Raw genomic sequence first — 15,806 nt, 5'->3', positions numbered from 1 at the left:
AAAAAAAAATATAAATTAAAAAAAATCTCATCAGCAGCTGGGCATGGTGGCATACGCCTGCAATCCCAGTACTTAGCAGAATGAGACAGGAGGATTGTTGCAAGTTCAGTGAGACCCTATCTCAAAAGGACAAGAAAAATTAAAAAAATTAAAAAGACAGAAACAAAAATTAACTCCTCAGCTATAGTCATATTCATCAGACAATCACAGGTTGAGTTCCCAGCCACTGAAATAATCACAATAAAGTGACTTCATGAATTTTTTGTCATGGTATATAATGATTATATTTACATTGCAGTGTGGTCTATTAAATGTGCAATGGCATAATATCTAAAAATGTACATGTGTTAAAAATACTTTTTGCTCAAGATGCTAACAGTCTATTTTTCTGCTCATTGTCTTGGCTTGATGCTGACTCTAGCTGACTAACCAGCATGGTAGCTGCTGAAGGCTACAGTGACGATGGCGTCTTATTCACATAAGACAGTGAAGTTTCACAAGACTGGTTGAGTGTTCCTCCTGAGGAATGTTTTTGTTTTTTAAACAGAGAGAAAAAAATAAAAATAATACAGAATTTTAAAACAAAATGATTGGAAATTGATAAGTTATTATATTCCATGTTATTATCTTCAAAGTAGTTGCTCAGATTACAAGATACAAGCATGCAAAATTAATCAAACAATAGAAGCACTGTTACAAATGCTTTTTGAAAGCATTTTACCATAGCAGAACTTCCTTAACATTGGAGCCTATCCTCTCAAATTCTACCACCACCTTACCAACTAAGTTTATATAATATTCTAAATCTATTATTGTCATTTCAACAGTGATCATAGAAAATTCCCAGGAATATATTCCATCTCTAAAAGTCAAGTTTCTTTGATTGTTCATAAGAAGCAACTCTTCATTTTTTAAAGTTTTAACATGGGATTACAGCAATTGCATCACGTTCCACTTACAATTGTATTTCTATGACCATTTCCTCCACTTGTCTTGGAATCTTAAAGTTGTCTAAAGAGTTAGAATCAGCTTCCTCCAAATTTCTATTAATTTTAATGTTTTGAAATAAAATCCTCTCTTTTCAGGATTTCAATTTACTTTGCAACAGATCCATCAAATGTCTATGGCTTCTATATCATTACCTGCTACTTCACCTTGCACTTTGATGTTAATAAAGATAGTTTCTTTCTTTAAATTTCACAAACCAACCTCTGCTAGCTTCAACCACTTGTGCAGCTTCCTCATGTTTCTCAGCCAGTCTTCACTGACATTCCTCCAGAGAAGGTTTGACTTAAGTGGATGCTGTAGCTCATCTGATTTTCTACCCAGACCAATAAAACATCCTTGACATCAACAAAGGCTATTTTTACCTTATAATTTGTATGTTCACTGGAGTAGCACTTTCAGCTTCTTTCAAGAACTCTTTCTTTGCACTTACAGCTTGGATAATTGTTTAGTACAAGAGGCTTACCTTACAGCCTATTTTGGCCTTTCTCACTAAGGTTAATCATTTCTAGCTGTTCATTTAAAATGAGAGATATTTGACTCTTCCTTTCATTTAAAATTTTTAAATTAAATGTGGGATTATTAGCTGGCCTAATTTCAATATTATTATGGTGTCCCAAAGAATAGGAAGGGATAAGGAGAGAAAAAGAGAGACAGAGGAATAGTTGATTGGTAGAGCAACCAAGACACACACTTAAAATGTATTAATCTCCTCATCATCTCACATGGACGTGGGTCTTGGGGCCCCCAAACAAGTACAGAGTAATATCAAAGATCAGCGATTAGAGATCACCATAAAGGTACGATTACAATAAGAAAAATTTTAAAATGGTATGAGAATTGCCAAAATGTGACACAGACCCTATATTTACTGAGGTAAGTACATGCTATTAGAAACTGTAGATAGAGTCGTGTGACACAGGATACCAACCTTCAACTTGCAAAAATAGCTATGTATAAGAAGCACAATAAAACAAAGATAAATAAAACAAATTATGCCTTTCCATCTATCCCCTGGAATAATTTGGGTTAGTCTCTACTTGCTGTCTATTTTGAGGGGTTAAAGGCCATATTTTAGGTTAGGTTCCTTCAAAAATGTATTGATTTATTTGTTTTGTCTTATCAAGCAGTTAATTTGGCCTAATTCAACCTGTAAAAATCTATATCCTCAGGGTATGTATCAGCTAAAATATCAATTACTTTAGCTGAGGGTGAGTTGCTTAGATAAGGGGTAAACCAGAATTTGGAAAGACTACATGCAACTTTGAGCTCTTGCTGTATCTTCTCCAGACACTGCCTCACTTCCACAGCGGCTATGGCTGCCTTGATCCCTAATCTCTAGTCTTCGGGCCAAAATGAATACATATTTCTACCAGATGTTTTGCTTCTCTGTGTGATGTAAACTGTATCCTGACCTTAGTCCAATCACTTTTCAAAAATAAAAAAGGAACCCACCAAATTTCATGTCTTTCTTTCAATATTCATAATGATTTATAAGATATTTAAGACTTATTCTTAAAGCAGTTTTAGGTTCATAGCAAAACTAAACAGAAAGAGAAGTCCTATATACCTCCTGCTCTCCTGCTGTCGACATTATATACCACAACTGTGCATTTGTTGCAATCAGTACCTTAACACTGATACATTATTATTGCTCAAAAGTCATAGTTATATTAGGGTTCATTCTCGGTCTTGTATATTCTGAATTTTGAGGTGCACATAATAAAATATGGCCACACTGGTCCCCCAGAAATCCTATGTCCTACTGATCCTTCCTTGCCCCTCATCTCTGAAAACCAATGGTATTTTTACTGTTCTACAGTTTTGCTTTTTCCAGAATATTTGTAGTTGCAATAATACAGTAAATAACCCTTTCAGATTGGCTTCTTTCATTTAGTAATATTCTATCTTTCAAGTTCTGACCATTATATAGTTGGTTTCCCTTATATACTTGGTTTTGACCATTTGTTAAGGAGTTATTTCATCCAGAAATCATAGTTATTATCTGTGGGAAGGTTGACCTGATATAAGTTTCTCAGCCATTAAAGAAGCAAAAGTTTTAAACATAAATGAATACATTTAATACAAATAACCAGACTCTGACTACAGATCAAAACATATATATCATAGCTTATCTTAGATTATCTGTAATTATTGAATTTCAGGGTAGAAGTAGACCATAAGGATCACCTACTGCACTGATAACAGGTTTGGAAGATGAATCTTAATACTCTTCACATACAATGAAATATCATAATTTCATTACTTGTGATGTACTATGTACAACAATTATGTTCTAATATGTTCTATATAGCAAACCTGTCAAGGCTGTTTCACGAATAGATTTAACTTGTAGAAAAACTTCTCCTTTAAGTGAAGTCCAATCTTTAAAATTATCATTCATTTCATTTTTAATAGTAGTTAGCTCCTTTTTAGTAGATGAAAGCAAAGAACAAGTCTTCTTCCATAAATAGTTGGACTCCAACAATTTTTGACTACAAAGTAACAAAATAAAAAAATTAGGATTTTTGAAAATAGTAGGCATAAGAAATATTTCTTTGAATTGATTATAGAAGGATCATATAATCTACTATCTAAATGAGCCAATTTTGAAAATGAAAGGTGTGATAGGTATAATGCTGAGACAACATAAACCAGAAATATCTCTAGAAGAATGAACTATATGTCTATGCCAACTCAATTCCACTTTTAACTACAAGGAAAGTTATACATATTACAGTGTTTTTATTAATTCAACAGCAGACCTTTAGAAAAGAAAGTCTGGCCAGAGCAGTTTGGTAAAAGAGCCTAAACAAGGCTCTCAGATCACCTGTTAGGATATTCTCCCAGTGCTCTTGCTTTATCACAGGCCATAATAGTTCAAAGTAATAACATATTTCTGTCATCTCAGTTACATCACTTCAGACATCCTCCTTACTGATTTCCTTAATAATCAAGCTGGATGTAGACATAGATTTGGGAGTTATATGCAAAAAGGTGATGACTGCAGCTGTGGGAGGTAGTTACTTGGCCAATATTTGTGGTCCCTAGTAAACTAGGATCTATGGTACGAAACTGAATTTGTCTTGCTCATCATAATCTCCTTACTTAGTATTTAGCACAGCACCCACGATACTGTAGTGCTTAATAAATAATGACCAATTATTTATTGTCCATATGCTCAGGATAACACATGGACAATACTGACATTTAAGGGACTAAACAGTAAAGCATTTTTCAAATTTTCTCAAAGCGAGGACTAATTAATGAATTAGAAGAAAAAAGAACAAAAGAAAAAGTATCAGAAAAGGTAGAAGATTTCAAGAAGAAAGCATTAGTCTGTGTTAAAAGCCTCAGATAAAGACTAAAGAGAGTTCTTTTTAGTTTGTTTTGAGGAGGCCTTTGATGACCTTGAAGAAAGGTCTAGCCTAGGTAGGAGATGCCTGAGCAGTGCAGCACAAGTCAGAACAGTCACTCTGTGGCACCCTCTACCAAGAGTCTTGACTGAGGAGGCCACAATGGGTGTAAGATGGTCCAGGAGGATGAGATTCACCCAAGTGCGAACATAGTGAAGCAGACAATGAATCTGCGTAGTCACAGAGGCAAAACAACACAGACGGATGAGATCACTTCTTGTGAAAATCCATAGAAAAGTCAAATAGGAAACAAAGTTTAAAAGATTTGTCTCTTCCATGAAGGATGGTGTGCTTCTGTGAGTTAAGTAAGGTGATTCAGTCAGCGTGCACAGCTAAGATGGTTCTTGATTTCAGAAAGCAGAGGAAGATTACAATCTGGGAGCCAAATGTGAGAAGGGGAAGCCTGAATGTGGAGACGGGAACTGATCTGGCAGAGGGCCAAGGACCAAGAAGTAAGTCTAGTTAGGGGACTATTGTGAGGTGCTGTGGGGAGCACTGAGATCAAGCTCCAGCCATGGAGCTCAGAGCCTTACAGAACATTTAACAGAAGGAAAGATGATGTGGCTATGGATGCCTCTGTGAGGAGAAAGGCGATAAACAAAACGAGCTGATCAACCAAGACTAGAGCTCAGTTTTGTGAAGCCTAAGTCTACTATATAATTTCTTGGAAAGCACAAGAGTGGTAACAAAATTAGTTTTAAAATGTGTAATTGTCTACTGAATAAGAAAAATCACAAAAAAAAGAAAAATCACTATAAGTAAAATTTAGAAGTTCATAACTTTCACTAGTATCACAAAATATAGAAACACAACATAAGTTTTTCTAACAGTTGTATAAGAATCTAAAGATGTCTAGCAACTCCAAAATCTTACCTTTTTCTAGAAATAATGGAACTCACAAACCAGTTTATCCTAGATGTCATCCTTGAAGTAATATAGAAGTGTGTGTGTGTGGTAATTGGAATTGCAGGAGCACTCGACTGAATCACATCGTTAGTCATTTTCATTTTTTATTTTGAGACAGCCTTGCTAAATTGCACAGACTAGTTTCAGTCTTTTGATCCTCCTTCAGTAGATGGAATTATAGGTAGACAACACCACTCTCAGCCTATTATGACTTTTATATTCAATAATGTCAATAATTTTTCTCAAATCAGGAGGAAGCAAATATTTCTCCAGGGTATATGAATAACTCCTATTCATTAGATTATCAAGTAACTCAAAAACTTTTATTGAAAACTTATTTTCTTTTATTGAAAATTTATTTCATGTGATATGAAAACGTTATTGATATAATTTTCTTTTTTATGCCTAAATCATTTTCATTGCTTACATTACTCATGTTTACTTTTATTTCAATCGTTTAAGAGTTTATATAACCAAGTTTTTAGCCTGTAACTCTTTACTTGTTTTATTGAAACTGTTCTAAACTGTCTTTCCAACGGGCAATTATAATGATGTATTCTCAAGTCAACTTTCCCTTAGAGAGTCCCCAAGCCTACAATTACTCCAGTGGCACAATGACATCATAAGGGGGACAGAGAGAAAATTGCAATGGAAAGTGAATTTTTAAACAATTAAAATCAAACCATCTACTTTTACCAGTGGCCCTCCCAGAACTCTGGAAAGAAGTCTTCAGTGGGAGGATCTGCAACTTAAACACTTACTTCCCAGTAAATCTGTCTGAGTTGGATACCTTACTGTTCTCTGTAATGTGGCTGCTCAGAGATGCGTAGTACTGACGAGCCTAAGCTGAACTGCAAGGGATTCTAAGGAATCTAGTGCTTAACAGCCCGCAAGTAGACATCAAGACCGAGGGTTTGAGGGCCGGCCAAATAGCTCAGTAGCAGGCGCAGCGGCCATGGGTTTGATCCCCCAGGGCATGCCCCCAGGGCATGATGAGACAGCAATTGAGACTGGATGCTTTGGCTTGTGCCTGTAATCCCAGTCCTTGGGAGGCTGTAAAACAGACAGGTCACTACTAGTCCGATCTAGTAGTGAGTGAGACCCTGAACACCCTGTAGATCCTTCCCTAAAATACAAGAAAAAAAAATTACTGAGGGTTTGAAGATAAATACAATTAAGCAAGTAGAGGTAAAAGGTCTTGGCATATTAGCAAACTCTATTTAGAAATAGCCTCCTATATAGAAAAACACAGACACACACATACACACACAAATATTAGAGTAAATAAGTTTATGAAGGTTAAGAATAAAAAAAAAACTACATGCAAAAACCAATTTTATTTCTATACACTTCAATAACCAATTCTTGAAAATAAAATCAGAAAAAAGCCTCATTAATAAGATAAAGAAAATAAATCATTTATAAGTAAATTTAATAAAGGAAGTACAAAAGAGCAAAATACAACAGTTCCAAGGGAACTAAAGATCTCTATGGAAAGACGCAGCCATGAACATGCATTAAAAAATTCAATATTTAAAAGTGACAATTCTTTCCAAATTGATCTGCACTGTAATAGTTTACCTTTCAACATTCTAGTAGTCTACTTTGCAAAACTAAAGTGATCCTAAAATACATAGGAAAATGCAAGAAACCCAGACTAAGCAAAATAATCTTCAAAGCAGAGAAGAAATCTGGAGGGCTTAAATGTCTTGATTTTAAAACTTACTGAAAACAGCAGCATTCAAGAGTGTGGCTAAGGAACACACATAGATTAATGGAATAGATCAGAGTACCTAGAAAAAATCTTTTCTGTTCATGGTAAACTGACTTCAGCTAAAGGTCCAAGGCAATTCAATAGGAAAAGGAGCTTTTTCAGCAAATGGAGCTAGGTAAATTGAATATCCACAGGAACAAAAAAGATGTATAACTTCTCACCTCATACATGAAACTAAATTAAATGACTCATAGATCTAAATACAAGAGCTAAAATAAAAAAAATCTTTAAAAGTTAGAAAAACTAAGGAAAAAGTCTTTGTGACTTTGACTTAGGCAGTTCTTATATAGTACAATCCATAAAAAAGATGAATTATTTATAGTTCATCACAAAATAACAACTTAGGCTGGGGAGACAGCTCAACAGCATAAGCTTCTTCCTGGCAAGTGTAAGGCCCTGAGTTCGATCTCCCTACCCCAAAAAACTCTCTTATGTCTTCAAAGCACACCACTAAGAAAATGAAAATATAAGCCACAGTTTAGGAGAAAATAATTGTAAATCATATTTCATATAGATGACTTTTACCCAGAATAGATGAAAACTATAAAAAATCCCGTCATAAAAAGATTTATAAATGGGCAAAAGATTTCAATAGATATTTCATTAGATAAGATATACATGTGATTAATGAGCATATGAAACAATGTTAAGCATCATCAGGCATTTAGAAAACACAATTCAAACCCACAGAGATAATATTTCACACACACTAGAAAGGACATAATGAAAAAAAAATAAAGGACAATAGTAAGTGTTCATGAGAACCTGGAGAAACTAGAATCCTCATTCCTTGTGGGAATATAAATTGTATAGACAGTTTGAAAACAAGTTGGCAAGTTCTTAAAAGCTAAATATAAATTAACCACAAATTGATAAGTACATGTGATATATCCATACAATGAAACATTATTTAGCAATAAAAAGGGATGAAATGTTAATAAATGCCACAACAAAGATAAACCTCAAGAACAAATAGCGAAAGAATTCAGATACAAGACCACATATTGTATGATTCTATATATCTGAAATATCTAGAAAAATATAATTCTATTGAAACAGAAAAATGTTTAATGGTTTTATAGAAAGGACAAGGGGCAAGAATAAAGGCTGATAATAAATGACTTAAGTCTTTCAGAGAGTGACTCAACTGTTCCAATACTGGTAGCTTGTACAACTCTGTAGGCTTATTAAAGTTATTAAATTGTCCACTTAATGGGGGTGGGTTTTATGGTTCGCAAATTATGTCTCAATGAAGCTACTTTTAAAAAGATTTATGGTGATAAACTAAAGGATCAAAGTTAGAAAACAAAATAAATCTGGAAAATAAGAAAAAAAATACTGGAAGCCTCAATAAAATGAGAGGGCTAAGAGGAAATATTTTTGAAATGAGCTTTGAACATATTAGAAATGGTCAAGATTTCAAATAAGAAAAATTAAAATCTAAGTGAAAGAGAGAGACAGAGAGAGACAGAGACAGAAACAGGGACAGAGAGAAACAGAGACAAAGAGAGAAAGAAAGTCCAACCAAGCTGGCCTTAAACTCACTACATAGCCCAGGCTGGACTTGAATTCACAGTGATCCTCCTGCCTCAGCTTCCCAAGTACTGTGATTACAGGCATGCACCACCATGTCTGACAAGTATAAGTACTTTTTTTTTTTTAAATTTTATTTATTTGTGTGTGTGTGTGTGTGTGGCCAGCTCAGCCCGCCAGGGGGAGGGGCTGGCTGGCATGTGGTGCTGGGGATTGAACCAGGGTCCCTATGCTTTGCTAAGCTTGTTCTAAGTAGGTGCTTTAGACCACTGAGCCATCTCACCAGCCCCCTAAGTACTTTAATTTCAAAATCTTATGAAAGATTCATAGGAGTCCTCTAAAAGTGAACAATGTCAGAATACTTTGAACACAACCTAATTTAGAATTGGATCTGTACAATTTTATATGAAGTATAGAGTACTTACCTTCCACACTGACTTTTAGTATCTATTTTATAGACCTACAGGTAATTTTCATTTTCAAAGGATAAGCTGTTCTGAAGAGTGCCTGTGCTAGGCCAAGTGAGCATACCGTACATACTTGCTGTGAGTCTCACACAGAAGAAATGTTGGAAATGATGTCAGGAAAAACACAGAGCATGAAGAACACTTTGCTGGAGGCTAAGTGATTAAGCCCAGTTGTAATTAAATGAATGAAAATAATCTAGAGTTATGTGACCCCAAACCACAGATCACTGAAGTATTACATCTGAGGAGAATGTTCATGCCTCTCTCCTTTACCAGTTTAAAAAAAGATCATAGCTCCTTTTCTTTATTGGAAGGACTTGTTGAGTTTCATATTCTGATAGATGCTTTTATTTATTTTTATTTTTATTTTTATTTTGCAGTACCAGGGGCTGAACTCAGGACCCTACACTTACCAGGCAAGCGCTTATTCTACTGAGCTATCTCCCCAGCCCTCTGATAGATGTTTTTAAATAATCAATAAACCAGTTTAAATCAGTTTCTAAAGACACAATAAATCACTGAAATCTATAGCCTTTGGTTTGATTTGATTTGATTTTTACCAGGATATCTTTTCCTAGGTATCTCCTAGTAAAAGATTAATAAAAAATAATTATTTTCATGCTTTATCACACACTTTAATTTGTACCAAATATACAGTTGGTTACTCCGAAGTTATTTTTAGTATGTACTATTTCTTTATATATCAAATTCCAAACACCTAATTTGTGACTTTTTAGCCAAAAACAGAAAAAAAAAATCACAGATCTATGGAAAATGTGAACAAAATAAACAGTACAGCTCAGGAATGAAATTCATGCCTAGCATATACAAGGCAGTGGATTTAATCCCCAGCATCACAAGTAAATGAATAAACAATAATATATAATTCAAAATCAAAGTACAGAGCAAAAGTCTAAAATAATATGCCCAAATTTCTTCAATAGTTTGAAATATTGCAAATAATATGCAAAAAATGCAAACGATGAATATCAACTGTTTCAGTTCCATAACATCCTAAAGCAACAGTAATTCTGTGATCTACTCCTGGCTTACCTTTAAAAATGTAGTGAATCTCACATCCATGTTCACACTGGTTAATAAAATAGCTGCGACTTCCCTTAGTACCTAGGTCAAAATGTTATAGGAGCCAAGAACTAACCCTCATGGTCCTGACTAAAATATAAGAGTTGGGGCAACCTACTGGTTCACTAGGTTCCTAAAAAAAGGCCAAAGGACTTCTAACAAAATCTGGTCATCTGTGTTAGGTTTCACTCATTCATTAATTCATTTAAAATCACTTAGCATGGATTATGCGTGAGGCATTTATGAAAGGAAGATGGCCTGTATATTATCATTAGAGATCTTGTCAATCTTTATGAGTTTCCATTTTCTAAGGATAATCTTAGCTAAAGATTTGTGATTTTCTGTGTTTAATTTTTAATTCACTAGAGAATGGGTAAAAAAAAATTCATTAGCCTAAAGAATTTTTTAACAGAATGCTCTTGTAAATAATTTGATTAAAACAAACTCTAACAGGGTCAGAGAGATACCTCAGTAGAATAAGTGCTTGCCTGGCAAGTGAAAGATCCTGAGTTTAATCCCCAGTAATGAAAAAAAAAAAAAAAACCTAAACTAAATTCAAAATACTCAGTATATTTTGATTAGTCTGTACCTGTGTCACTACCATGTTGATTTGCCTCCCCTTCGCTAAGAGCTAAAAGTTACTCAAATCCATAAGAATCATTCTTTCTTATAAACATCTGAATATATCAGTGCTATTTTTGAGAAAAAATGTACTCCCTAGTTTCTTCAAAATATGGGATTTTATCTTTAGGCATTATAATGCCAAAGATGGCATACAAGCAGAATTAGCAACATTTATGTTGGAGATTTCTAAATTTAGAAGATTATTATCATTTAGAAAGTTGTCCTATTCCATTATTTTACATCACTGCACTCCAGATATCAAACCTGACTTGAAATGCTGATCAAGAAAATAATGGACCAGCGACTGTGCTTTCATTTTAAATGTTACTATAAAATAAGGACAAAACAGAATGAGATGTTTGTGCAATTTAAATTTTAATAGTAAAACTTTCAGTAGATATAATAGCTATAAAAGTAATTTCCATTTGCCCAATTGTACCAGATATAGAAATCATATTACTAAAATGCATCTGAATACTTATAAAGTTAATATTGAATATATTTTTTCAATCTTAGGATAATCATTTTTCTAAGGATAATCTTACCTTAAGATTTGTGATTCTCTGTGTTTAATTTTTAATTCATGTTGTGAACAACTTAATTCTTTCTGTACTCTCTGGAATTCATTTTCTTGATTTTTTAACTGCATGTTTGTTCTAAAAATATAAACAACATTCATTATAAGCTTCAGTAGTGAACAACATTATTAAATGAAATAAGTATACTATCATAGAAATAAGTAGAAGAAAACTATGTAACTTTATATATGTTAATATGAACATATAGAAAAAATATGGAGAGCAACACATCAAGAAGCCATTACATCTAGGGAAGAGAGTGGAAGTTAGATGCGGGGGGAGGGGAGGAACAAAGAATACTGAAGGAAAGCAGAACTTTTATTCTATAATCTTTCTTATTGCTCTTTTTATAACGAGGTGTTTATGTCAATATTGATTAAAAGATAAGTTACTATGAATGTAATTTTAATTAAAGATACACATACTATAAAATGTCAATAGTACTGAGCTATAAGAAAAACCAGTTATCATTTCCTTTTATCCTAATTTTGACTGCCAAAGGCAACAACATTCCATTTTCTTCTATTTCTACTATCTATCTCAATATTACTAAACATCTCATTTATACTATTTTTTAATATTTCATTTTAGATGTTATCTGTAAGGATCCGTTGGTATCTCAGTATGATCCATCATACCTGGGGAGAAAGGGTGGCAGGAATGAGGAAAAGATGGACAAGAGCACAAGAGCTGGGTTAGGTGGTGGTTCTTCCGCCTGGTTGGCACAACAACCCTCAAACAACAGAAAGAGCCTTTATTTACACATTTACAGAGTTGCAGGACACAGGATTCCCTAGGGACCAATAGCTCACATTGTCCAGGCAGGATGTTTTTCTCAAGACTGAGGTAGCTTGATTGCTTTAGGCAATGAGGCCTCATCCTGCCCTCCCATATAGGATCAATTTCAGCTTCAGCTGCACCCAACAGTTATCTAGTGAATTAGTAATCAGGCAAGATCTGGTTCTGCTCCATAGACCTAAGGCTTGAATAGGGTCACATATATTGTTCTACATAAAACAAATATATTGGTAGCCATTCCAATGCATGATGTGTATAATGTAATGTGGACCCTAGGATCCTTCTAACTCTCTGGCCTACTATCTTTGGTGTGTGTACTTTATACCCATAGTATATGCTGGCAGAAGCTCCAATCATTACAAATCCATTCCAGATAACAGCAGAAACAGAAGAGCCTGTTATCATATGTAAGTACTTCTGCTGAATTTAAGCACATGACTAAACCTAGCTGCAGGACCAGGATGTAGTCCTTTACCTGAGATCATCCCCAATTATATTTAAGGTTCTGCTACTATGATGTAAAGGAAAATAGATATTAGGGCTGACAGCTAATAAAAATTGACTATCCTACACATAACTACATACCTACTTATCCTCTCATCTTCTCAATAAAGTTAAATCAATCTTTTTATTAAGTTATACTCATATTTACATTATTCATTTGTGAGCCATATTATTATGCCATGATTACATTTATTTTTGTGTACAACTTGTTGTTATACCTAGAATGAACAATCTCTTTTTCCTCTTAGTTTTCTATATATCTATAATTGATTCTCTTTCAGTGTCAACACTGGGAGAAGGTGCATTGCATTGTTTTTACAACTTTGTACAAACCTAAAATTTTGCAATGAAAAGTTTAAAATATGACTTGTAAATACATACAATAAGCCATTTATATATGCCAAATGTACTTATACTATAAATTATGGTATAAAATAGTGGTACATTTTAAATTTTGGAAGTTATACAACATTATTTTAACAGCAAAAAAGAAGGGAAATACATTGACATTCATCCTGTATGGCTAGGTATGTTTCCATACATGGCCAGTATTAGGGGAACAGTAAAATGAATTATGAAAAGTAAAATGAAATGTTATGCAAAAACCTTTTTTTAAGAATGAAGGAGATCTCTATATCTTGGAATGGAAATAATGCCAAGACTTATTACAAGAGAACAGCTCTAACTTATAGATCAATAAGTATCACATTAAATCATGTATTTTTATAATACTTCTCTGTATAAACATATATATTTAGTTTTTAAAAAACTAATTGGGGGCTGGGGAGATGGCTCAGTGGAATAAGCACCTCCCTGGCAAGTGCAAGGGCCTGAGTTCAATCCCCGGTTCCGAAAAAAAAAAAAACAAAAAACAAAAAACTAATTGAAGGACTGGCCAAATAGCTCAGCGGATTAAAGCTTCTGCAAGCAGGCACAGGGGCCAGGGGTTCGATCCCCAGGCCTGCTGTGCCAGCCCTGCCCCCAGGGCACGCTAAAATGGCAAGAGAGATTGGGCATAGTAGCGCGCACCTGTAATTCCAGCTCTTGGAAGGCTGTAAACTGGAGAATCACTATGAGTCTAATCTAGTAGTGAGACCCTGAACACCCTGTAGACCTTTACCTCAAATAAAAAAAAATAAAAAAAAAAAGAAAAGAAAAAAAGAAAAAAAACTAATTGGAACAACCTTCACTAATGCTAAATCAGGGTTATACCCAAGTATACCCAGTTACTATAGCACACCACTCAATGGTAATTTTTTAAAATGTGCATGTATTAAACCCTCATTAATAAAAGCTTACTCCAATTACTAAGATTCACTCAGAAAAGAATTCTCAAACTGTGTTTTTATGAAACATTTCCTTTTCTGAAGTAAAAACATGCACACTAAAACACTCTCTAAAGTCAGTTCTCTGAAAATATTGACACAAAGGAGTATTAAATATAAATAACATCTCAAACCCTCTCACTACTCACTGAAAAGTAGTTTATTCTGTTTGGCTATGGTAGTACACTCACTTTCCTCAAATCAAATTAGATGGTTAAAAAGTACATGTCTAATAAATTATCCATGTTCATTTTTACTGTACATATTATATAAATTCTGTGAAATAAACAATTTACAAAATACTACAATAAGGATGTACTGTGCAAGCACACCATTTTCTCTGGCAGTCATAATGCTGCACAGAATTTGAACACTGTTGATAGAAGGACACGATGTTGTCTAGTCAGAGAGTGTTCCTGAAAATAGTGGAGACTAACAGCATGTTCTAGTGGAGAGAGCCCTGTACTGGGAGTTAGATGACCTGTATTATAAGCCTCTTGCCAACGCAACCATGAGAACAAGCACATTTATTATCCTTATCTATTTCCCAGTTCTTTTTAGTCAACTTGATTAAAATGGATCATGTGAGAATCACTGAGTTGTAAAACAAATGAAGAAAAGGTATTATAGTCCTTTATTTTCATTTGGATTATCTATTAATATTACTCATAACAAAAATAATCTAAAAGAAAATGCTTCAAAACTCTCTTTTAACTTATCTCCACTGTAGAATCAAATGTGTTATAAAGAAGAAGAAAGCTGATGACATTTTTGAGGATTTCACCACCTGTAATCTAAAGATAAATACATTTTTACCCTTTCCCTCAAACTAATTTTTCAGCAATCAAAGATGACAGATGGAAGTTCAGAGTCTGAAAAATGAATTGGGGGTTTTCAGAATTACATTCTACTAAGGCCTCACAGGCAGAGGCACCAAACATCAAGGGGAGAATCAGGATCATAACAATAAAATTAATGAAAATGAAAGAATATTTCAGTTCTTGGGAAACAAATTTCAGAAACTGACATGTATCTGCCAAGCATGAGAAAGGACCTCTGTAATTTCTCCTTTGGAATTAACCACTATCCAAATACATTGGGAAAATTAAATTATCTTTCAAGAAAAGTAGGAATAGGGTATGGGAAGTCCAAGTTGTATAGATAAATAAATCACTTATGATTCAAAAAAATAGAGACAGTATAAGCAATTATTTTGCAGGGTTCATTCTGTGAAATCCTAGAGGCATAAGCCAAAACCACTTTACCTATCATCAGAAGCATCAGAGCTTCAAAAATGTCAATAGGAAAAATCCACCCAACAGAAATATCAATATGCAAGTATATAGAACAGCAATAATACAGTATTTAAAACAAAGTTATTTGCAAATACAAACCTTAATTTACATCAAATAATATTCTTCAGTTTTTATTTAGAAAATTAATCTGATTCACATCTTCCTAAAAAATTCATTACCAAAATATAACTTTTTATAGAGTAGTTTTAATTTTATGCCAGGGGCATTTATGTACATTATTAATGTATTTAAAATACCTTAAAATTTAAATAGAAAGATACCTTGAATTGGTATAAATCACTGTTGCCTAATGTCCAGATTATAACATTACTTGAATTTCCTACATAGGCTTCCTAAGCTAGTCTTGAACTCCCAGAAGTCCTCTTAGCTCAGCCTCCTGAGTGCTGGGATTTATAGGCATAGCTGCCATATCCAGCTATATCAGGTTAATTTTATTTATTTATTTATTTTTTAAATTTTTTTAATTTTTTATTTATT

At 33.8% G+C, this 15,806-nt stretch overlaps 1 protein-coding gene across 1 annotated transcript in view; it reads right to left on the bottom strand.

The window, feature by feature from the left end:
* The window catches only part of Lekr1 (leucine, glutamate and lysine rich 1), a 226,827-nt gene that overhangs the window by 134,557 nt on the left and 76,464 nt on the right, over positions 1-15,806 (bottom strand). The window contains exons 5-6 of the mRNA XM_004639862.2: positions 11,354-11,464; positions 3,325-3,500 (exon numbers count right to left, since the gene is read on the bottom strand). Coding sequence (XP_004639919.1) covers positions 3,325-3,500; positions 11,354-11,464 — 287 coding nt within the window. The remainder of the gene's footprint in view (positions 1-3,324; positions 3,501-11,353; positions 11,465-15,806) is intronic.

Source organism: Octodon degus, unplaced genomic scaffold (assembly GCF_000260255.1).
Source record: "Octodon degus isolate 3935 unplaced genomic scaffold, OctDeg1.0 scaffold00115, whole genome shotgun sequence".
NCBI lineage: Eukaryota > Metazoa > Chordata > Mammalia > Rodentia > Octodontidae > Octodon > Octodon degus.
The sequence above is the reverse complement of the archived record's forward strand: the minus strand, read 5'-3'. Positions and strand labels throughout refer to the sequence as shown.